The 25,447-nt window shown below is 40.0% G+C and overlaps 1 protein-coding gene across 1 annotated transcript in view; it reads right to left on the bottom strand.

The window, feature by feature from the left end:
- PRKAR2A (protein kinase cAMP-dependent type II regulatory subunit alpha) overlaps positions 1-25,447 on the bottom strand; it is a gene marked incomplete at both ends in the record, with an annotated part of 49,052 nt that overhangs the window by 4,708 nt on the left and 18,897 nt on the right. Inside the window, 6 exons of the mRNA XM_079540252.1 lie at positions 674-775; positions 3,680-3,833; positions 7,473-7,579; positions 10,641-10,724; positions 12,214-12,266; positions 25,128-25,163. Coding sequence (XP_079396378.1) covers positions 674-775; positions 3,680-3,833; positions 7,473-7,579; positions 10,641-10,724; positions 12,214-12,266; positions 25,128-25,163 — 536 coding nt within the window. The remainder of the gene's footprint in view (positions 1-673; positions 776-3,679; positions 3,834-7,472; positions 7,580-10,640; positions 10,725-12,213; positions 12,267-25,127; positions 25,164-25,447) is intronic.

Below are 25,447 nucleotides of genomic sequence, written 5' to 3'. Positions count from 1 at the left end.
AAAAATAGAACAAGGAATCAAAGAAAAATATAAGTTATGGCATAAGGCAAAGGCAGACACATAACAATGTTCCATACAGTCTGGCATGCCTCCAAAGCCTTTCTGAAAATACAGGCTGAATCAATAGCTTAGAAGTGACAATTTACACATCATTCCTAAAATCATGCACCACACAACCAATACAACACGTGCTTGCTCTGCCCGGTTATTTTTTTCCTGGGCAGCAGTGCTTCCTTTAGCTTATTCTTAGCTTACAAGAGGTAAGATAAAGCAAGATCTGCTGTGGGAAACACCTTTGAAATTTAAAATCATTCACAGTTGATGAAAATCAAATATTCCAGAGACGTATCATCACTTCAGAAACACAACCTCAAACAGAACCAAAACCCTGAGCTCCAGTTTCCACTTTTATCCCTTTAATACCTCCTCTCTACCTGCTGTATGTTTTAAAGCCTTTGCAAAGACTGAGATAAGAATTCTCTACTGTGAACGGTGGATATGAAAAACGTGTTGGACAACTTCAACAGTACAAATGCAGCTGTACACCAAATAGGATACTAAAGCAGCTCTTAAAAACATGCAAGCAAAAAATGACACAGATTTCTGATAACAGTATAAACCAGGTGGGGAGCTAACAGAAAACTTTGGTGCAAATGTCTCTGAGAGACTTTACCTCCAAGGACTTGAGAAGGGGTACAGACTCAATAAATAACTCGTACGTCTTCCTCTTCTTTGCATTGTTTTTCAATATAATTCTTCTGAATGTCACTCGATCCTGCAACAAACAGCACAAATTGATTATTGCGCCTAGCTAAAGTGCTTACTGATTAAAGAACCTTTATCTAACATCTGAAAAAATGAATATCTAATATTTGCAAGAGAATTTACATACAAGAAGTCAGTTATTAAAAGGTATGACATCACAACAGTGATCTTAACTGGCCTCATGACAGTATTTCCTGTAAATACCAAACTGAAAAACAGGGAGCTCTAAGACAAACTTGGTCCTTCTCAGATAGCCATTTAAGAATTCCAATTTTACTCTCATACTGTTTTCCAGAGCTGAGTCTGTGAGGTTGGTTTTTTTTTTTTTTTTTGTTGGTTTTTATTCCATCTTTTACATTTTCACATACAATGAAGAAGTTATGCTCTTCTTGCAACTCCTACTAAGGCAACTGCAGAATCAAGTCTGAACTGGGTAGTTCTCAAGTCACAGATTCAGATTCAAGAAGATCAGCAAGCAGAATATCAAACAGCACCAGCCTTGATTCTCCCCCCACTTTTAAGGATAAGAGGCAGCTTTTTGCAGAGAATGGCTATTTCTGCACTTCCACGTGTCCACAGGTACCATAGCAACTTCCTGATGCAAAAACGTTTGGAGTTTGTTTTTGAAGCCCAAATTTTGGTCAAGCTCACTCCACCACCCACCCGACTTCCCTCCAGGCACCAACCCGTGCCGTGCAGGCTGTGCGGCCAGCAGGCGGCAGCACGCACCCGAGTGAAGGCCAGGCTGCCTGCAACATCTGGCCGAGCACCTGCAGCAGCAGACATGTTTGTGAGTTTATTGTTAGAGATCTTAACGGAATGCTTGTTATTTGCACACAGAAAGCTGCTGTAGAACGTTGATAAGAAGGGCCACGAGAGAGTTGGGCATAAACACTGCATCCAGGCGAAGGGGAAGGGGTCACCCCACACCAGTCATTAACATTTGTGTAACAGTCATGTTTGTGGCCCTTACACAAGGTGAGCCTAAGCGAAAACAATCAAAGACAAACAATCAGAAGAAAGGAACATTGTCAGGGAAAAAAAAAGTATACGACAGTGAGCAGCAATAACTGAAATCCCTGAGAGCCACTGCTCTGGATCTCATTGTCTGAAAACATCAACTGCTACTTGAAGCAGAGAGACTGTGAGCTGAAGAGGTGTGTTCAGGTAAGAGAACGGTTTTAGGGAATGCAGGCTACACTTACTTGGAAAGAAAACAACGACCCACACTGGTGATACAGTGGAATAAATAAGTTGAAGTGACGGATGAAAGGAAGAATAGCATTACTGTTAAGCAAAAGAACCAGAAGAGGATAAAGCCAGAAGGAATGGGTGGGTTTTGTTTTGTTTCCTTTCTAAAGAATTTTTTCAGTGCTAGAAGTCTCTTCAAATGCACACACGTGGAAGAGGAGAGAGGTGCAGAAGCGACCATGGGGATTGGAAAAGCATAAGAAAAAAATCGGAATTCCTTTGTTTGAAGGCACAGAGCAGCGATGGAAAAGTACACGATTGTGAGGTTTTCCCCAGATACAGGCAGTAGCAAATCGTGAGGGGACACTTTTGTGCTCCATATGAGACCCACACTTGATTGCTTTGTGCCTGCGCCTTCCAGGCTCCTCTTGGCCTAAGCCTGCACTGCAGGAGGAGTAACCCGCACTTGCTGACTGGCAGATTACCCGTAAGTTTAACAGTGACTTTTACAGACTAATAAAAATGTTTAAATTACACTGTGCACAAAATATTACAATTAAATACGTCAACAACAGAGCAAGCAGAAGATGTAACCAGTTTTAGGCATGAAAATGCAACATTAGTTCACAAAATATCCATGGGGCTAGATCACTACCAAGGTTCCCTTTCAACTACATCTCATTAATTACATGAACATAATCAGAGAAATAAAAGAACTCCATTTGTGCGGAACAAAGAATATCTCCTCCTTTTCTTCTTTTTATGAGTGGACTTGGTACACAGCTGTTGTGTTCAAGAAATTAGATCCTCACAGATTTCTGGTTAGCGACCAACATCTTTTCCTTCACCTCACGAAGAAGTCAAAACTCAGTTCTTTCAGCAAGCACAGATTGCTGTGTGCAGCAGCTCATCAGTTGTGTAATCAAGGTCCCAACACACACCAACCCCAGCGATAGTTGCCGAGGAGCCCAGAGATACACAGAGAACACAACACTTCTGGTTTCAAAGGCTTCTCCAATCACACAATCTGCTCATTACGTGAGCCTCACAGATGAGTAAGAGAGCACTATGAAAAATAACCTTATCCAAATGGCACAGAGAAAAGAACTAAAATAGGAAACTAATGTTACAGCTTCACATTCAACACCGCTGGACTGGAGACAAAGCAGCACCACCACTTAGCTTGGTATTTCATTTGACCTGAGAACCTCTTCCAGGGTAACACAGAGACCAGGAACATCATAACCATTTATTCTGAGTGAAAACAAAGCTTTGGGCAGTTTTCCTACTCTTCATATTACTGGCATTCTCAAGAAGATATTTAACACTGTTCATATCCATATAAAAGCGGACAGAAGGGTAGGAGGTTGAGCTGAAAATAATGTTATTTGGATATTGTTTGCACATTACCTCCTTCCCACCTCTACAAAATATATGCATTAATACCTCCACCATTCTCTGGTTGTTTTTTCCTTGACAAAAGCCCTGATTACAAAAATGCAAAACAAGAGACAGATAAAACTAGCAATACAGTATTTACAGACAAGTTATTCTAGAAAAGAGGCCAACGGTGCACAATGGATCCTTCTATGCTACAAGGTAAGATAAGAAACCATGATAAAAAAATGCTATTAGTGCAAGGAGTCACATGGAGAGAAGCACCTGGACATGGTGAGTTAGTATTTCAAACAGTAGGCAAATGAGAGCAACTTCCTTTCCTTACCAGTCCCCAAAGGGCTCCTTCTGTTGTGGCAACAATGGTGGCAGCTCTAGGAGTATTGTACATCAACGCCAGTTCCCCAAAACTGCCGTGGTTATCATAGCGGCCCACACAGCGCGCCTGGTTGTCTTTTGCTACAACAATATCATACAACCCCCTGGAAAACAATGGAATAGATGCTTTTCATTACACAACATTCCAGTACAGGTGACGAAACAATTTTTGCTGTTACAGAAATAGTCTATTCGTACTAGTTTTAAATGAAAGCTGCTGGGCTGGAAAGATCTCCTCACCCTGTTCTCTAAGAGGCAACGCTTCCAACTTATAATAAAGTTAAAGGAATAAGTAGCCCAAAATTTACTCAGAATCAAGACTAATCTAATGAAGATGGAGGTACAAGCTCAAGGCATGAATGTGGCTCTAACTGTACCACAACTGTATACAAAGACACAGGCTGTGTAGAGGTAGCCCTTAAGATGCCACACAGGTGCCTTTAACACCCTCAGGTCAGTCTTACCTCCAGGGCTTAAAAAAAAAAAACTTTACAAATAGCTCCACCAGGCTCAGTTAACTCTGGCCTATGGCACCTAAGATCACTCAAGTATTAGACAACGAACTATAAGCTTTACAAAATATATTATATCCTGGTAAGAGGCTGGTAAAGAACACTTCAAGCAGCTGAGTGCACATGTAACTTTCCCCAGAAAGTGACACCTCTGTTGGAAGGAATGGTATTATCTCCCAGAACATCATTAGGCACCTAAGAAAGAAAAAAAAATCAATGGGAATGGCAGCAGGTGAAACTTTTCATAGTAAACAACCATGGGAACAGTCACTCTAGTGAGATCTACATCACATTAACAGCAGAAGGGCATTCAGTATTACTGATGGACAACCCTGGGTTTATTTCTTCTCTGAATACCACATTCAGAAGAAAAGAAGAAGTTCTACGGGGAAGCTTTATGACAGTCCCACTTGTAGGAGATTCCACAGAGCGGACATTAATTCCATCAGCCATGCAATTAGAAAGCATCAAAACAAGGAAGCTCTTGGATCAATACTAGCTGAGCCAGATTCGGACTTATTAGAAGATCCAAGAAGGTCCCTATTTGTCACCCAGAAAGCTGAAGAAAGAAGCTGTGCACATGAAGACTGCCTAGCAGCAGATGCTTTTTACACACTCTACTGCTTAATCACACCTAGCAGACAGGGAAACAACCCGCAGCATTACTAATAAGAAACTACTGAAATATGGACTACCATTCCTGGAAAGCTCACTAATTCTTGTAATAGATTCAGTATTCATTTAGTCATTTTCAGAGAGGCATAAAGAACAACAGCCTTCAGAGGTACTTTTGACCTAGACGAGCCATTTGGAAAACTTTGAGTGAAATGCAACAACTTTTTCCCATCCTTCCAGTCCGAATGTCACTTAGCAGTGCCATTTATTTCTAAATAACTACAGCCATGTAACCTTTATCCTAGCATTCAGCTGCCTGCAGTCCAGGGACCAGAGGGGTGAGGCACCACTGTGTGACCTTGGTTCAGCCTTACTGAGAAAACTGTTGCTGAGCTATGAGATAGTGAACTAAAACCCTGCAAGATAAGAATGACAACACAGGCCAAAGCATCATTGTTGAGATGGTAATCATTTGCAGCTCAAGGACTCACAAGCAAAATACCCACATGAAAAAATATAAAACTGCAAGAAAAAAAAAATAAAAACAGGAAAGGGCAACTTGGCACAACCGAGAGGCGGAGGCCAATGCTGCCTTCTCCTGACTGATGACTGCCTGGCCAGCAGAGACTCATCAGGTGTCTCCTCTGCAGCAGAGGACACCAGCACAAGGTACTTCTCCTAACACCCCCTGGTCTCGATGATCTCTAGAGGTCCCTTCCAACCCCTACAACTCTGTGATTCCCTGCAGAATGCACTGAATGGCTGCTGGATCCTCACGTTGACCAATCCGCCAGTGTTGAAAGAGGCTCAGGAAAAAGACTGGTACAGCTGGGTTAGAAGCAGAAGACTTTGGAAGAACAGCCCACACCAAGAGGCCTGTTTCTCTATGCAGAGAAGAAGCTACAGAGTTACATCCACAACAGAAAGTAACCGTTCACTCACACAGAAAGAAAAATCCTCAGGGATATTTAGGCATTAATGGCTTATCTTAGAATAATAACATGTGCCTACTGATGCCTTGAAAGAGCCAAAGTCCTCCGAATTTGCACTTGAAGACAAGTGGGAATACCACAGCTTTCAATAAGCACCAGCATCTCTCTATTATTTTGCAGGAAAAAATGAGGAGCTGGGGGTAGAGAAGCAGGACTGGAAGGGAGGAGGACAGAGAGCTGATAACCTTTGAATTCTCTGTAATAATAGAACAGCGTAAGAGTTGCAGCTGAGTTGGTATTTGACAGCAAAGGCCAGTACAGTTTATTGCTAAACACCACCAAGTTTAACTTCCCTCATTTATAGCCATTTTTTCCACATACTTTTGGCAACATATTTACATTTGTGGTATATTATACCTTAAAGACAACAAACCTAGAAGATTGAAATCTTCCAACAACTGTTCCAAAAGAAGGCATTTGGAATAGCATTATATCTGTAGAAAAGACTGTAAACATCCTAATATCAAATTAAGGTTACATTATACATTTTTTTTAACGTTAAAACTCATAACGGGAGGAACATTTTAGTAAGCAACAGGTTAAGAGCCTTACAGAAACAAATTAACATGGATCCAAGTGGCCTCTGGTATCTAACACTTTTAAGAGGCTCCCAAACATGAGCCTAAATTTCCTCAGGATTAGGAAGCCCTGTTCTGTATGCACATCATCACATTGTCGTAAACAACTGCTTTAAAACAATATAATATTAATGGTCTTATTCAGTGATAAGGATGATGACACACTGACTCAAAAAGAAAGCAGGTAGGTCTATTCCAATATTTAACATTCATCCATAATGCTGTGGTTAATGTTACACTTTAACAGAAGGAAATAAATGTGTGTCCTTAACTCTACTCCAAATATGGTGATTACAAGTAATGTTAGATGGAATTTCTCCCTAAAGCTCCTGTTGGGGAGAAAGACACTCAAAGCTGTGATGCACATATGTACACATACACACACACAGTGCACTTTTTTTGTGCATACCTGTGATCTACAAAACTGTCAAGTGTATGTACTCAGTGCAACATATTGCAAAATGGTACCTAAACTGCAAATACAAAGCAAATGACCAGTAGAAGCAAAGAACCACAGACATCTCTCAAGTCAATCACCAAAACTAATTGAAGGGAAGGTAAGTTATTCCACGGTAGCCACCAATTTACGTGCTCATGGAAGACCTTTCCTCTACCCCTCCCTCATCACATGTTTTTTCTTCCTTTTGCTGCCTTCTTTCTTCAGGAAAAAAAGAACAACCTAGTTTAGAGACAGCATATAACGTGGCTGGTTTTAATACATGCACATGCTGATTGGCACGAAAGTTAAACTGAACAGATTACACGAAAGTTAATGCTGCATCCCTTCCCTTTGGGAAAGTGATATTTGAGTTTTTATACAGTGACAAAGAATGTGTTAAAATCTGCCAAGTTTGCAAGGTGCACCTCTGTGAAATCTGATTATCCCTGGCAAAAGATCCAAAAGTCAGCAGGGACCTAAAGGGGAAAGAAAATTGAAAGACAAAAGGAAGCAGCAATAATTGCAAGCAATACGCTTCTTTCCAGCCCTGCCATTTCTCAGAAACTAAAAGAAACGTATTTTATATCTCAAAGGCACAGCTGCTTACTGCTCAATGACATAGAAGTTGTCTCCATCATCCCCTTGATCAATCACATGTTCATGAGGTTTCACCTTCCTCTCAAACATGGCATCAAGGACTTGAGAAAGCTGCTCCTATAAAACAAATGGTAAGAAAAACAAAAGGCAAATTCACTTGACTTGATCTGGATAGTGAACTGTAACACGCATTGCACTGCACTATTTTTACTGCACACAAATGAAAGTAATTTCACTAACAATTTTTGATTTTTACCTTTAAGTACCTCACTTTGTTTAAAGCTTATCAGTGTAAGTTCAATAATGCATACAAAAAGATACTTCCACTACAGAAGGGCTATCATCTCAAATGCATATTCAAATTGCTTAATGCACACTATGGCAGTGCAAAAGCACACATGTATAGCGAGATCTCACCTGGAATCATAGAACCATAGAATCGTTTGCATTGGAAAGGACCCTTAAAGGCCATCTGGTCCAACCCCCCTGCAATGAACAGGGACACCCACAGCTCCATCAGGTGCTCAGAGCCCTCCAGCCTGACCTTGGCTGCCTCCAGGGATGGGGCACCACCACCTCTCTGGGCAATGAGAGCCTCACTGCCCTTAGCATAAAGAACTTTTTCCTTATAGCCAATCTACATCCCCTGTTTTAGTTTGAAACCATTTCCCCTTGTCATGACACAACAGATCCTGGTAAAGACTTTGTCTCCTTTCTAACCTCTCACACCTTTGCTGCAATGTCTGCTTGCTGATTTCTACCAGCAGTACACGTTTCATTATATGTATGCCTAAAGACCATGCAAACTGAGTTCCTCTGCTGAGCCATGACTGAACTTCTGTAGGCAGCACAGCCAAGGAAGTTGTGAAAGTCAAAGCCCACAGACAGACAGCACCAACCATACATGATACTGCTTCTAGCACTCCTGCAAACATAGGCCATCTAGGCTTGGCTCTGGATGGCTTTGGCTCTATATCAAATATATTGCTGTTTTTCATGGAATTTTATTATCACATTTTTAAAAACTCCCCTGATACTTAAACTAAACCAGAATTATTGCCTGAAAGCAGTTTGTTGTAACCATTATATACCTATAAACCTATAAATTATAAACCCTAAAAAAAAAAACTTTCCAAAAAAACACAGGAACTCAGCCGTGTTTTATTTGGAGCATAAACAGGCAAAGACTTGTATCAAGGAAATGAAACAGTGAGCCCTTCTGTTAATAAGGGACTAAGCTGTCAGATTCCTGAACTGTAAGGCTTTGTTGGTTTAAAGACAAGTACTAAGGATGCTCAGGGGCATTCCTGGTAAGAACAACCATAGTTATTCTCATCAGTAAAAGATTCAGTCACAACTCAAATTCCACACACTTATAAATAAGATGCTGTAGAGCAAACACATGCTATTTCATTCAGAGCTTTTAACAGCCTATTTTCTACACCCCCTGCACTTTAGGTTGAAACATAAATCAGGTGTATCATTGGGCATGACCAGAACTTCTATCTATATTATCACAGAGTTAAACCCTAATATTACTCCAAAACTCAACGTGAATCTTGCTAGAAATTATCCACTGGACACTGGCTCCTTTGTATTTAATATCAAGTATTACAGCAGCTACTCATGCAAGGGGGGACATTTTACATTAAGGGTAGTTGAGTCTCTGGACCTAAATTTAACACAGTTCACCTAAACGCAACCAGCACAAAAGGGATGAATTTGGCCAAGACATTCAAGTCACATCAACACATTTAATCCAAGAGGGGTTTTACAGGTTTTGTTGGGTTTTTTGTTGTTTTGTTTATTAAGAAGTTTTACATCACACTCCTTGGAAGCTCTGAAGCAAAAGAACAGATTTGGGGCCCCAGTTTGGAAGCATTCCTCACAATTATTAAAGGATGTTACACAATGAGCAAAAGCAGCCACCACGCGTTTCACTATTCAGTAGATTCTGTGTGGCCAACCTTGCAAAGGAATCATGTCTTACAACTACATGGAGGATGTTTAAAAGAAACTATCAGGATGAGGGGCAAGTCTCCTACCCCATTTATACTCAATACTAAAAAACTCCTCCCTCTCTGCTAAGTGCCCTTTGTCATACTGTAATTAATGTATGCAATGCAGTCATCTTTTCACCACATGCTATCTCAAAGCTTGAGTCTTTAACAGCTGCAGTTAAGATTATTTCCGTTGCTTCTCTTCACAGTTGCTTAGAAAGCCTTTCTCAGAAAGCAGCCATTTTTCTAATCCCAGTTTCTAGGCTCAAATTTGTTTTTTTGAAGTTATCTTTGAATGTGAACTGGCTATTAATTACTGCTTCTGGGTCATTCTACTCCCAGCAGTCTGAATGGTGATCACATTTTGTCCATACTCCTTGAGCTGAATGTTTTTAAATGTTTCATTTTTTACAGCAACCAAGAATTGGGAGAAATTCCTAATTTTCAAGGAAAGCTGAGCAGTAGTTCTGCAGCCATGAAGTACACACTTCCATACCTCAGGAAAAGCTCTGATTCTAACCATGAAGCTGCAGGTACCATTGCTGGTGTTACAGCTTTCATTATTTCTCTTGAATTTTATGATGCCAGAATAGAGATTCGACCCGTAGAGGAGACATCAGCTCCATAAGGATGGAAACAAAGCCAGATATAAGAAGCACTTATTCTATGGTCTTTTGGAGGCTGGATGTGATGAACCCCAAAGGTCCTTTCCTGAACTGTCCAACATATCCTATCGTATCCTATATCCTAACATATCCTGAACTATCCTATGAAAGCCAATTAAGATTTCTCAGTGCCAGCAAGAGATATTCATCACTAAAACTTAACACAGAAGCAAAGAGCAAGGAACTTCAGCAATGTCTGTAAGATGAGCAGGAACATGGACAATGCAAAAACATTAGTTTTAGATTCACTTACAGAAACGTTACTGACACATTGCAAATAATAAAAGAGTGCAGCAATCTGAAATCGAGCAAACGTAGACAGTGATGGCAACTGGCAGCCTGACCTGCTTATTTGTATTCCTCATTGAAGGCAATCTCTAAACACATGTCCCAGGCCAGTCTGCATGTAATTAAAAATTCATGAACGATCACAATGCAAAAAACAGTGCCTGGACTGTTAGATCAAACTACAAAACAGCAATTCATGTTCAGATTTCCTTAAACTAATATTACCTGATCTAGATTTTTGAAGAGCAGGATATCTTTGCATGCCTCCTGCAGTCTGCATCGCTGTTCATCTGTTTTTGGATGAACTATCTTTAAAACAAAGTAAAAATAAGTAAATGAACTGTCACAACAGCAAAGAAATATAATTACAAATTAAATCTTCACTTCAGAACGAAAACACAAAGACAATTTCAGGTATCATTGTATACAGTTCCTTTTTGTTGTCTGCACAAGCAGTATTTACATACAAATATATAATGCAAGGCAAGGTGAAAGAAAACTAAAGTAAAACCCATAAGAGATATATTATGCTGACAATTAGCACGTGCAAAATAAGGAAGACAAGAAAAAGATGCCTTTCCTTTTCCTTCCCTTCTAACCCAGCCACAGATACAGTCACAGCTTGGGAACCTAAATGAAAAAGCCAAGTTTTCTTTCTAAACTCTGCCTATATTAGTTCCAATACCCTCACTGTTGGCAATTCAGAGAACTTATGAAAAGTATGAGACAAGTCTCTCTGACCACCTAATAACAGAATTTATCTAAGAAACATTTTTCTCCACCACAAAAACGTATCTCATGAAAGAGATTTATTGACACTTCTTCTCAGTTATAATTCCTTCATCAGGTTTATGAGCTTTTGGTGGAATTATGACAAAGGGTTCTGAAAAACAGCAATGATAGCAGGCTTTTCTAAAAGCCCCTTGTCCAAATTGGAGTTGTACTTTTTTTTTTTTTTTTTTAAAAAAAAAAAAAAAAAAGAAAGAAAACTTGTTTGTACAGGATGGAATAAATGTAGCCTCGTTTAAAAAAAATAACTGGATGGCCAGATACACCCTATTGTTGTTATTTTTTCTTCTTGCAGAATCTCATGTATCAATTACATTTCTTTGTAGGAGAAATTAGATTAGACCTAGATTTTCATAGCAGAATTGTAAGCATCTCTGAGTTGGAATCTGGAAATGCACCAGCAGTCCCTAGAGAAAAACCCTGACCCTCACCAGCCAGGCTACAGGATTTCCTCACATAAAACATCTCTGAAGCAATACAATAACAGTATCTGGGCCTGAAATTCCTAGAAATTCCCAACTTCCAAATCTAACAGAACAACAGGTGGCCAGCATCTCAGAACATTTCAACAAAGTATTTCTTCTAGCCAGGGTGAACTGCTCTGACAAGAAAGGCGGTGCAAAGCATGCGTGGAATTTTAAGCAGCCACAAAAGAACAGCTGTCCTTGGGCTTAACTAATTCCCCACAGCAGCACTAGTGCTTTAGGAATTGCCTCAACAAATATTCAGAATAACAAAGAAAGGAAAAGGCCAAAACTTTCAGAGATGGTAGACATAAGCAGAGCTCTCATGTCCTCTGAAATAAAACCATATTAAAGCAACGATGACTAAATAACTGCATGGGACAAAGTGGCACTGAGTTTCAGAGCAACACCGCTTCCTCAGAGACAGCAGAGCTCACAGCCTCTCTGAAAGAAATGCACAAGTGGTGAGGAGAAATGTGACTCACAGACATCTGCCTGTCAAACCGCAGAGAGGGCCATGCATGATGCAATTCATTCATTCTTACCCTCTGCTCCGTGTCTTCTTCCTCTTCATCCGGATTGAAAGCTTCAGCACAGACTGGAAAAAGGTGCAAAGCAGTGAAAGAATATCAGACAAATCAAGTTGAAATTAATTTCCCCCAGATTTATTACCTGCATTTTCTCACAGGAAAAAGATCCACTTTTTTCTTATGCTGTAGTAGTGTCAGAGACTTAAATCCTATCTGTTCTCAGAGCAGGCACACCATGGCTGTTCTCAAATTCTCACATAAGAGGTCAGTAACTTGCCCTAGAAGACAATGCTGCCTGCTGAGTACTGCAATACATGCACACAAGTTTCCTTTCCACCCTTACCGAAGCATAAAAAAAAAATTATCACTATTCAGATTAATTTATAGACATACTCATCAAAAAAGCAGGGTGAAAAGCACTGCAGCTACATTGCCCCATGCTCTGCAGAACAAAGCAGATACCAAAACAGACAAAAAGAAGTGCAAGGGGGCATGTAGCACTCTACCTCAAGTCAATTTGCAATGATCTGCTCTTTTTTAATGCAGAAAAATCATATTTACACAAATTAATCTGGTAAATGACTGCAGCTTGACTACAGTATATTCTATGACTATGAAAAATAGCGGGTAGTTCACTCCTCCCATATGATCCTGTATCTTACTACGTTTGAATCAACAGAATATCAAATTGATAGAAAAAGGACAATGAAAAATACAGTGATTTTTCTTTTTTAAAGGCTGAGAAATTTGTGTAAATCCCAGTGCTTAGGAACAAGGCTCTTGCAAACCAGCCACTGTAAGTGCAGTACGAACTACCCACTGTGTAACACCAGCCACTGTGGGAGATGCAGTGATAATGATGAGCTTCTAAAATGTCAAATTAATTTTGTCCATTTCTGCTACTTCAAAAAGGCTCATCTTCGCAGTTGTCACACAGTTCTACAATATCAAACACATTCTCCTTTGGCCAACAAAAGCTGAGTCCAGATTTTGTCATTAACTCATGGGCATTTGCTGTTCTTAGGCGTCAAGGTGAACCCTCCACTCTTACTACCTGCAGAGATAAAGCGAGAGTCTTCTTTCTCATCCGTCCTGCTCTTGCTCTAATAAGGACAGCCTCACTTCTGAGGCCACACAGCGCTCGTAAAATTTTACAAGGAAACACCGACAGCATTTTTCTTTTTGCTGTACCCAGCATCCCGACAAGACCGAACTCCTGGCAGAATGCCCCGGAGCTCACTGCAGTGACATGAAACAACTGAATGGACTTAGAAAGCATAAAGATAAGTCGACTCGAAAAGAAAAAAAGAAGGCTTCAAATTCAGCAACTTGCAAATAATTTGAAAACCTATATGCAACTACTGACCTCATCATCATGCTTTAAAAAAAGGCTGCAAGGTTAGCATAATTTGCTAGAAAAGACCTGTACCTTTTAGGCAGCAAAATTTAAAAAAAAAAAAAAAAAAAAAAAAAAAAAAAAAAAAAAAAAGCAAGTCTTTTCTAGCAAATTACATTTTGATTCCTGTCTTTTTCCTGGATACAAACAGACTGGAATACAATACAAGCACTGCATTTATTGCACCACAATGTAAAACCCCAATTATGTAATCATTAGCTATGTTAAGAGCACTTAATAATAGTTAGCACTTAATAAACCCATTTTCTGTGCTCAAACAGCCCCGTTTCTCTGTCCTTCTGATTGTAAAGAACTCCTGTAACTATCCCATGGAAGTTAATTTCAGGGCTCCCAAAAGTGAGCAGTTTGCAAATGGCAGCAGACAGCCTCAGTGGAAAGCTATTTGATCTTCTACCTCGGCTGAGCAAAAATATACTTGCTCTATCATTATCTACATGTGTCTGAATTAACACTTTAACTACTGCAGTATCCCAGTGAAACAGGTGCTCACAGACAAGCTCGAAGCATTAGAAGCAGTAGTATCTTCTCAGACTCACCAAGGCACCAACTGGAAGGACCTCTTTCTGAAGGCCACCCAGCCCAAACCAGCCCTACAGGGGAGCTACCTTCAGTGCCAGACCAGGGCTGACCTGGGAACCTCCCCGGCTACAAATCCCACAGCTCACTGGCTTCCCAGTTGCAGCACAGCAATGCTCTCCCAGGCAAAAAGCTTTTCTTAATGTGCAACCTAATTCTCACAAATATCTTGAAATAAGTGATGTCTGAACTCACACCTTTCCTATGTAAGACTTTTCAGCACAGCTCTGCCCTTGAGCAAATGCTAAGTATGAATGTGATTCCAACAGCACAACTGCATCAGCACATATGCGCTTCATGCAGACAAGTATCTTCCCAAAACTACCCATAGAATTCTAACAGCTTTGAAACAGAATAAAAGTTTTCAATTTTCAGAAGCATTAAGATATATATATGTTTTTTTTTAATCAAGCTTTTATCCTAACATTTACATTTTTTTCTCTCTTTGCTTGTGCAGCTTCTACAGCTAGTTTAGCTTTCTCCTCATACAGCACCTTCTTTGGCTTTCAAGAAGGCACATCTGTTAACACTGCTGAAGGCTCAGATCTATATTCTGTTATGCAGGTGACAGCATCTGAAAGCAAGAACGATCTTTCTGGCTGCAGCAGCGATGTTAGCTGTGAATGGCAGAGGTGGGGGGAAACAAGAGGCAGAGAATTAAAAGTTGCAAGAGAAGGTTGCCAGTAGAAACACTTTGCTCATGCAAGCATGAATCAATCCCAAGATATCATTCTGCGAAGGATGTTTTGTCAAGATCAAAGTCCTTACACTCCATGCAAATTTCAGAATACTTCAGCTCTCATAAGCAAAGTGTTTGTGTGAAATGCATGCCGCCCTCACAGCTGGGGCATCGCTGTTACTCCTTTGTACTTATTAAATCATAGAATGGCTTGGGTTGGAAGGGACCCCAAGGATCATCAAGTTCCAACCCCCCCCTGGCCACAGGCAGGGCCACCAACCTTAGGATGCATTACTTCCAGTCAGTCTGACAAAATCCATCACTAAAAACCCACCCAGAGCAGCACACACAGAGCAACTCTTCCAGCTACTCACTGAGATCAGTAATCTCACACAATGTTTCAGGCTGTGTTCTTTGCTTCAGAGCCTGGCAAAGCTCCAACCATTTCTGTCCCCCAGGGGCTGATGTACAAGCCCTCCTGTGAGGACACACAGCTGGAGAGATGACCACTTCCAGGGCTTCTCACTGCTCCTTCACAGCTGAGCTGCTGAAGCAGGCACTTCCAAAATGACGTAGCAGAGATGAACTACAGAAGCTTACACAGCACCTGCACAAGGGTCTTCAACAGCACTCAGTACGATTTGCTGTACTTAGGGAAACAAATTTAAAGTTCCCCCTTGCTTTTATATCTGTATAGATCAGAATTTTTTGGTTCAGAAATCACACTTTACTTCCTGAGTTACAGATCTCACCATGTCACAGACAACTACAGATCCATCCCGAATGCTCCAGGAGCCAAAGCCAAGACACAACTTGGAGTGCCTGGGATGTGAAGAGCCAACTCCCCCTCAGATGTGTCAGATCCCGACACAAACTATCCAAACACAGCACTATCTGCATGACCATATATGCCAAACAAAATGCGAAAAATTTTATTTGAGGGATATTTAGAAATAATTTAGATAGCAAAGGAAAAAAAATCATTTTTCAGTTCTGGAGAGATCTTACTTTACAATTATAAAAGTAAAATAAAACCTACTCAGTTCTTCACAGGAAGAATTCTATTTCTTTCAAGACACAAAATACAGTTAATCTAAGGGAAAAGAAGGTAAAAATGTTTATCTGGCTCCACCAAAACATTGCTTAATTCCGTAATCCAACTTGAAAATACCCATTCCCACTACGGACATTTAATGTGTGGGTTTTGTTTATTTCTTTTTTCCTTCATAGGAAATCCAACTCTACATTCACATATACCTTTCCTCCCAAGATGCTAAGTGCAGGCAGTGTAATAAGCTCTTTAAAATGAAAACATCTATTTCATATACACATTTGTTCTACATATTCTGAATGAGTTTTTCAAATATTTCTCCTAAATTCATCTGGATCAATAAAAGTCTGTTTTTAACTTCTTATCTACAAGGCTTTACCATCAGATCAGACACTGATCTGCTTCGGACCTGACAGCAAACAAGTGAGTCTGCATGAAAAACAGCAAAAAGCCTTCTATCACTGCAACGACGGAAAAAGAAGAAAGTTTTTCATGTGGCAGCATCAAAGGAGCTCACAGCTCTGACACAGGAACAACCCAACCCAAAACATTACCCCTTAGATCTTAAACAGCGAAATTGTTACTTCTGTTTCCTTTAATACATTTGAACAAAATCCCAGAAGGGCAGCAGAGCATTTCAGACTTCAGCACTGTGTGTGGTGCAGCGCAAGAATCTCAAAAGCAGCACACTTCATTCTTGCAAGTGAAGAAATCAGAAGGCTGAAATGGATAAACACACTGCTGACCTCGTTCAGGCCTTCTAAGAGCCTTACCGATGAGATAGTCACCCATAAAAAAGGCCTCCTGGAAAACATGATGCTACTACTATTTCAGAGCACCCAGCTTCACAATTGTGCAAGTAAGCCTTCTGCTTTCATGATCTTCCCTGTTTTAGCCAGTTACACATATCTTACCTCATTTCTGAGTGCTTTACTTGATGCAGGGAAAACAAGAAACTAAACACCAGAAACGCCTGTGGGCCCAATAGACACTACAATACTTCATATTTCAGTTAAAAACTGAACATGGAGATTGTTCATTTTACATTTAGGTTACATTAAAACACTACAAGTTCTAAGAAACAGCTCAAGTACATCCTTCAAAAACAATTAAATGTGCATCATACAGGCCTTCAGTTGCAAGGAGTAGATAGGAGAGAATTTAGCCGAGGAATAGAACAGAAGTGCTTTTCCATTCTAGAAATAAGAGCTTCCCTTTCAACTTCCAGACCAAGGCCCTTTTCTGGTTTTATACTTGCAGTCCTGATACATGAACTGCTAAGTCTGCAATGAGGCACTCAATATTTTAAAAGAAACACCAGGATCTGAGGTAAAGTGCACTGAAGTGCTGCATGTTAGAGGAGAGCAGATATTAAGCAGTGAAAATTACTCCCATCTTTCAGCACCTGTTGTGACAGAGAAATGATGTCAGTGTCAGAAGGCATTTCAGAAATGAATGGCTTAGCAACTTCAACATGATTTTTAAGGATTTGAAGACAATGTCCAAACAGATGAAAATCCCATTACCCTTAAAGGAGTAAGTATTGCTTTGCTCACCTGTAAAGATGCAAACAACCTGAAATGCACATGGTTTGACACAAAAGAACCATGTGCAGTTATGATGGGGAAGCTCCCAGGTCCCTGTGCTTTGTGGTGTCCGCACCCTGTCCAAGTAAGCATGCAAAGCAGAGAATCAACCGTTCAACCCACTGAGGGGAAAAAAAACCCCACACCAAAACCTAAAGAACAGCAGCTACTGTCACCATGGAGCAGCTCTTGTGATTGCTAGTAATTGGGAATGCACAGCTATGTGACGTGATGCAATTCCCTTTAGGATGAGCCAACTCCCAACCTTAGCGGCTCGCTGAACAAATGGATTTCATTTACAGGAAATCCACAGTTGAGCTACTCTGGCAGAAGGCTAAAGGAAGGCAGAACTTCGTCAGTAAAAAGCTGCACACTTCATTTATAAGCAATTAGTTCTGTCTTTTTACAACACAGATTAGCGAATTTAAGACTTAACTCCATTCTGTACCAAAATCCAGAGGTATGGGAAACATCCACACCAACACCAACTCTGATCTGAATTAGCTAAGTGCTTCAGGCAGCCAAATACCTACGCGTAAGCAATCTCCCACAGTCACATCTCCATTTCTTAAACTCTCTTTACATGAAACCGCTACAAAAGCTGTCATGGGACTTCCAAACTGGGACTGGCTTTAAGCACAGCATATTCCCTGTGGTTTTCAGCGTGCTCATCTCTGAAGCTCTGCATTATTTCGAGTACGTTCAGTCTCACTGAGGTCCTCTGGAGCTAAAAAAATGACAGAGAGGCTTCTGAAAACACAGAGAACGCTCTTTCAGATTTCTGTCAGATACAGTGCTGTTTGATTTATTAACAAGAATGAGAATCACATTGAACTCCTGAGGCCACCCCAAATATACACATCACAGCATCATGTTTTGCACTAGGAATAAAACTCCCTTTGTGCGACATGCATTTTGACATTTTCTCCAGCATTCTGCTTCCCTTTTACTGTGCACAACACAACTATGTGGGAATACTTCAATTTGGGCTTTAAATCAAATGATAAAACACAACTTTTGTGTTCTACAGAAAAGAAAAGCAGCCTCTATAGAATCTCCACATGATCTCTATTACAACCCATCAAAAGAGTGACAATGAAGTCACACAGAATTCAGCTGAAGGCTGAGATTTTCAGAAGTACTTCTATACTTCAGTATACAGACTAGCATTTAAGTAACCTTTCATTGAAAGATACAGAATAGGATTTACATATGTGCTTAATGACATTTAATGTAACAGAATTCATCATCTACACTTTTTGCCACCTGAATACTTCTGAGAAATGAATCCTCGGTTAATTAGACTGCTTATTAAATGTGCATAGTTATGAAAATCTCTGGACTAATAAAAAGGACTAATTTGAGTTAAAATATTTGGCTTCAGAAGGATCAACAAAAATCACTACGCTACACTCTGAGAATGAACAGTTATTTAGAAGGATTTAACAAAAAAAACTGAATGGAATCCACTCTGTTGCAGCACTGCTTACTCACTTATACCTGAATTGTGGAGATCGGGTCAGAGCAGGTGCAATCAGATACTGCACTTAGACCTTAAATATGGAAGCTCATTAGGTGTTGTATTCCTTTGTGTCAATAAAAAAATATCTAGAAAACCACAACCAAAGTTATTCACAGCAGTGTGAGATCCAAGCAATTGTGAAGTCACAACTGCTAATTTCCAAAAATAAGCTTCTCATTACTCACTCAATGCCAATTACATGCCAAGAATTTTTAAACAAGTCCCAATATTGCAAACAGAAAACAGGCTTTTTTTTTTTTTTAATGTGGAACAACTAATGATTCAAGCACTTTCTTACATGAGAGCACCCACACAATTTATCACCACTTTCATCTGTCATCCCACACACTTGGCTTTTGCTCATATCAACATTTTTCAAAATGAATTATTTTCACTCTAGTTATGATACCAGTTCTGCAACCATTAGGGCTAACAAAAAAAACAAACCATGAAACAGGTATCAGGCTGTCAAAGCAGGAAAGCTGTCCACGGCATTTGCAAAAAAAAAGAAAAGAAAAAGCAAACTGAAAGACTTCTGAGTTGAAAAATTCATCACCTGCCTCAAAACCTTTCGGCAGAAATCATTATGCTATTCAGTTTGTAATATGGTGAAAAGGCAATACAGGAATTTGAACCAGAACGTGATTTTCAAATCATGCTCTGATAACGAGTAGTCAGGAAGCAGAAAGCAAGAGAAATGCATCCTCCCTTGATGATATGAGGTGGTGAGATTTTACCACTGAAGTAGGAGATAGCATCCTACAAGGAAAAACACAGTAAATAAAATAAAAGGTGTTTCCTCTTGTTTTCTTGCTTCACTGCTGCTACTTAGACATTCTTGTTGTTTGCTGTTGTTTTTTGTGGGGTTTTCTGTTTGTTTTTTTAAACAGGATCCCTAAATTGCTTTGTTTTGTTTTACTTGAATACTAACATAATGCATGGCAATAATTAATATAAGAGCTTTCCTAGAAAATGGTTTTTAGAGCTGTCATTTTAAAAGGATAGAAGTTACTCAGAACATTTTACTATGCATAATATTATCATATCCTGACATCTCAGCTTGCCAGGGTGTGAAGAAAATGCTGTACCTTACTGCAAAGCCCAGAGAGATAGCAGACTTGAATAAGGTATCTACTGCACGAGATGACTGCTCAGCTTTTGTAGCAGACTGAAAAATGAAGAGAATCGAAGGAAGTCTCCCATTGTCAAAATGGAGAAGAAATGATGAGACTGAAGCATCAGCAGCATGTAGGTCTTACGAAAGTTCACCTTGTGAGGAACAGAAGTCAAGAACTGTCACAGGGCATCAATTCCCACAACTGACAGATAAAATTCTAAACCTACACCCTGTGAAAACACCATGTCAAAATGTTACATGAAGATAAAAAATCCCTACCATCGTCTCATGTTGCTAGAAAGAAGCAAAAGGGAAATTTCAGGTACTCATTCCAAATGCAATACTTGGTGGGGACACAGGGCAATCCTAAGGTCACTGCCAGATTCTGCGAATATTAATAACTAATATTGAGCAACAGCTGCTTATACAATTATCAACACTGGTAAAAATATTTATACAAGAATTAATGTAGATAATTTCTATCACAAAGTGCAGTAATTCCAAGTGTTCAACACAGAAAATCTTTATTCATTTCTAAGCACTTTGCTATGGTTCTCAGCAATAATCCTGTTTCCTTCACAGTAAGACCAATAAAGGCACTTGAATCCAGGAATTACACCAGGCAGCGCTGATTTTTTCAAATGAAAGGGAATGGAATTTAGATATCTCTGGACAGGGAAACGAAAGAAACAGTAATGCACATATACGTACACACTTGTACTTGCTGAAACGTGCTCTGACTGCTCATAAAAAGAAGATGAAGCTGAAAAAAAAGACTTCACACTGATTAAAAGCAGAACTAAGATTCTATTTCATCATTTCTTTATCATGAAAGCAGTTGGAGTGGGCCAAGTTGCAGAGTCAGAATGCCCTGCAATCACACAGTGACAAGCTGTGACCTTGAGACAGCAGCACAACCTGAGCTTTGCTCAAGAAATGACCAGTGCTGCTGTGCCCTTCTGTTAAAACCTCACTGTTAAAAGCTCACTCAGAAATACCGCCATGTAATTCAAAAGGGATGTTTCAATGAGAAAGAGGCAAATTTCAGTTTCTAGCAAACTTCATAGAAATAAAAACAAAAAACATACCAAAAAGGAATTCAAACACGCTTCATGAACACCAAATGCAGACTTAAAAATCACAAAATCTATTTGAAATTAGAAAATTTTTGAGCTGAAGCTGTGTTAGAGGAATTCTACAAACAGCGCAAACTGAAAGCTGCAGGTTTTTGGACTGACCACAGAGCAGAAGCAGGTACTTTCCTCCCTTAATGAGGCTAAGCACATGCTCATGAGGACTGAACAGCCTTCTCTGCTTAGTGCAGACTGTTCCCATGCTCAGTGTTTCTCAACTTATTTCTCTCTTTAAAAGGCAGCAAGTACACAGATAAGAGCAGGAAGATGAAGGGAGCCTGGGCACAGCACCAAGAAACAACATCTGCTCAGAGATCTTCAAAAGCCACCTGGACACGGCCCTGGGCAGCCTGTTCTGAGTGACCTTGCTCCAGCAGAGGCTTGCTGGACCAGGTGACCTCTAGAGCTCCCTTTCAACCTAATTCTGTGAAACAGTAACAGCCCCGTTCAAAACTTTTCCTCAGCATCAAAGAGGGTGAATTTTCCCAAAAATTTTGTCAACAACATTTTTGTTTTTAATATTGAAAAACTAGTATAACCTAAGAAAACATAACTCTCTCCTGTTCCATAGAATCCCAAGAGAATGAAGATGGTCCAGTCCAATCTTGCCACTCAAACTAGGGTCCACTAAAAAGGTTGCTCAGGACTGGACCCACGTGGCTTCTGAGCATCTCCAAGGATGGGAACTCCACTATCTGCATGGGAAGCCTGCTGCTTGTTCACCCACACAAAGCCTCCCAATGCTTTCTGAAGCTGCACATCAGGAAGGACCTCTGCTGAGCCTGGAGGAGCTTGAAACAGTAAGATGCTAAGATATGACACTTATTAGAAGGGCACAGATGAAATTCTGTCATTGCTCTTCAGCACGAAACATTCAGAACCTTAAAAGCAGGCACTCCTCCTTAGGAGAAACACTGTACTTTATTTATTTATTTTTTTTTTTTAAAGTAAACCATGAATTTCCTAACTTGGTTTCACAAATCTCCAATTTTTTATTGGCCATACACAGTAAAACAGGACTCAGTAACTCTTAAACAGAATTATCCTTCCTACACATAAACATTTATACAGCAGTTTTATCTTCACAAAGGGCTTAGCACACAATTCCACAGACAGCAAATTTGATCCTCCCCACTTCCCTGAGACTCTGCCGCCCCTGCTGAAGCACCAGCCAAAGCAACTCCTGGCCATTTCTATTACATTTTCTATTAACATGAAGATGGTTACAGATCCTGACAGTCACTTTGTTTTGTTGGCACAAGACCAGGGAAAGAACCAGATCCCCTAGATTATACAACTTAATTATTCTACATAGTTCTTGAATGTGAAAACTACAATCTCATCCCAATCCCATGCAGACTGGAAGTAGATCGAGGAGGGAATACATGCATATGCAATAGAAACAAACTACAGCAGGTCACTTAGATAGAATGAAATCAGAGAAAACAGATGAAAAATCTGTCACAGGTCTATAGTATGGGTGTCATTTTGTCAGATTTTATTTTTATATCCTGTGAGGAAGTCAGCAAGCCTGCTGGAGAGCGGGTGTTTTGTGGAATGGCTCTAAGGTGTCCAGAAATGGCAATACACAAATCTAGCAAAAAAGTTTACTTTTTTGAAAAATGTTAAAACTAAAAGAGGAGCAGAAACTGCCCAACTGAGACTGAAGTAGGCATGATTCTCTCTTCCTTTCAAAACACAGCTAACTTTCATATATTGTTAGCAGCAAATTCTTCTCAATTTCACGTACCAATTAGTAGGACTACTATCATACATAACATAGAGTAGGACTAATCACAGTGCTCTCTCTTCCCTTCAATTACCCCTTGTGAAAGGAGGGATCGCTGGTGCCTCCCACCTTCCACACCCGGCCTGCAGTCACTAACCAAAGGCCAGGCTACACACCAGCATCCTCTGCAGCCTCCTTCACCACAGACTGGGACCTCACTAACAAAAAAAAAAGTTTGAGAGGCGCCCCTATGCTTGGGAAAAGATCAAGAAACGTAATCATGCAAGAATGAATTTCAACACAATCCAGCTCTTAGCAGCAGGAATTGGTATGGCTCTCAGGCTGACCAAACCAAGCCCAGGCAGACTGAGTCAGTGGACAAGTAGAGCAATATGAGTTACTCATACCAGCAAAAGGCTGAGACTTGGCTAATTCACTTACAGCAGCAGCGAGTGTTATAGTGGGTAATTAGCACCACAGCCTTTTGCAACCCACAGATCTTAAAATTAGGGATAGTGGTGATGGTTGGTTGTTGCTTTGTTTTTTAATTTCTACAAAGGCACTGACAATTATTTTCTAAATAGAGGATTGTTTTAATCAAGTCAGTCAACTAGCTCGTATCCAAATTAGTACTGCAGACGCACTGCTTGTGGTCTGAGTGCCTGCCACAGCACCTCAATGTCATGTGGCCAAACACGCTATACACAAGTAACAAAGCTGTTATATCAGCTCTGGGAGAACATTGAGCTCTCATTTCTTTCTCCCTCCTAGCACTTCCTGGAAAGGCTGTTTCTCTGCAGAGCAGCACTGCTTTACCACTGCACATCTCTGAATTGCACCAACGTGATTAGATAAGCTCCCTTTTCCCAGCATGACCCTCCTGCACAGCCCATGGAGTTTTTTCACCCCCCAGCCAGGGCCACCTGCTCTGCAGGTTGTGCCTCTGGCCAGCACATAGAGCTGCTCTTCTTTGGTCAAGAAGCAACTGGGATTCCCTGCAGAGCCTTTTCAGCTGCCAAAGCACCTGGAAGAGTTTAATGCCAAGCAAGTTACTACCCTCTCCCTCCACACTGGCCTAGGCAATAAATAACTAGCAACAATAGCAGAAACAATGAGTGCAAGTAAGCAGAACCATTTCCATCAATCAATCTGCATGGTCTCAGCATTACAGGATGGGAAAGAAACAACAGCACGTGCAACTGATTTATCACATATGGGATATGAAAGCAATATCATCAGTTTTGGTTAATGATTTTAAAAGATACAGAGAAATAAAATTCACTGTTCTTTTGGAGAAAAGTCACAGTAATTTTTAAGTGTAAAAGGTTTGCCTGACCTTCCAAAGCTTACCCTTTCTCAAGCAGTTTTATTAGCACTGATGTTCTAGAAGTATTTTACTGAAGTACTGCATAAGCCAGAATTGAGTAAACTCATCTACTCAAAGTGTTCAAAACAAGCACTAATAAACCTCCTGACCAAATCCCACCCGTGTGGAAAGCAGAATTTGTATTTTAAGTCTTCAAGAATGACAGCTATGTGTTTACAATAATTAAAGCACCATTTGCCAGTGGTGCCTGTCAAGCACCTGAAGAACTCCTGGTTTAGATCATTAAAAATTAAACACCGAAGTGAAAATTCACTAATTAGCAAGGTTTTTTCCTTACTGAAGCTTCTCTGCAGTTTGAAAATCAATACAAGCTGGCTTTAAAGCTCTGCTACATGTATCAAAGCACAAAACTACAAGCACAATTCCTTATCTCTATTTCCACAGCTGTTTCCAGTTTGGGCAACAGGAATAAATAAGTCCATCTTCCACAGTTTTACATATCCTTGGAATCTGCATTAGTAGCCCAGGTAACCACAGGCATTTGGTTATCTTTAGGCAGCTAATCGTAGCTGTCTAGTGTTAATCACTCCCAATTTCAAACAAAGTAGTCTAAAAGAGAATCTGTAACTACTGCATATATGTTGAAGATATTTTATGTGAAATAAAAATAACAAGCAGCATGTAAATAAAACAGCAATAAAGAGAAAAGATCGCTTTAAATATCTTTCTTTCAGCCAAATAAACATTTCAGAACTTTGTCAGAGACATAAAATGCTTAGTAAGAAACCATACCTGATACTCTTCTGTTGTATCGGTTAATGACTGGAGCTGCAAAATAAGCAAAACAAAATTACAAATGCTATTTAAGAATTCAAAGTCATCATCTTGAAAAATCATAGTACATTTTTACTACAGAAATCCCATACAAATATTTCTTAACAACAAATAAAAATGCTTTAATGTAAAGCTTTCGTCCACCTACTTGCCAACAAGTACATATTTAGCTGAAATACCTTCCAATCACTGACAGAACTAGACCATCTTTAAGTTCTCTTCCAACCCAACCCACCCATGGTTCTAAGACAAGAGAAATACTAACTCCAAAACAAAAT

This window comes from Tetrao urogallus, assembly GCF_951394365.1.
Source record: "Tetrao urogallus genome assembly, chromosome: 10".
NCBI lineage: Eukaryota > Metazoa > Chordata > Aves > Galliformes > Phasianidae > Tetrao > Tetrao urogallus.
The sequence above is the reverse complement of the archived record's forward strand: the minus strand, read 5'-3'. Positions and strand labels throughout refer to the sequence as shown.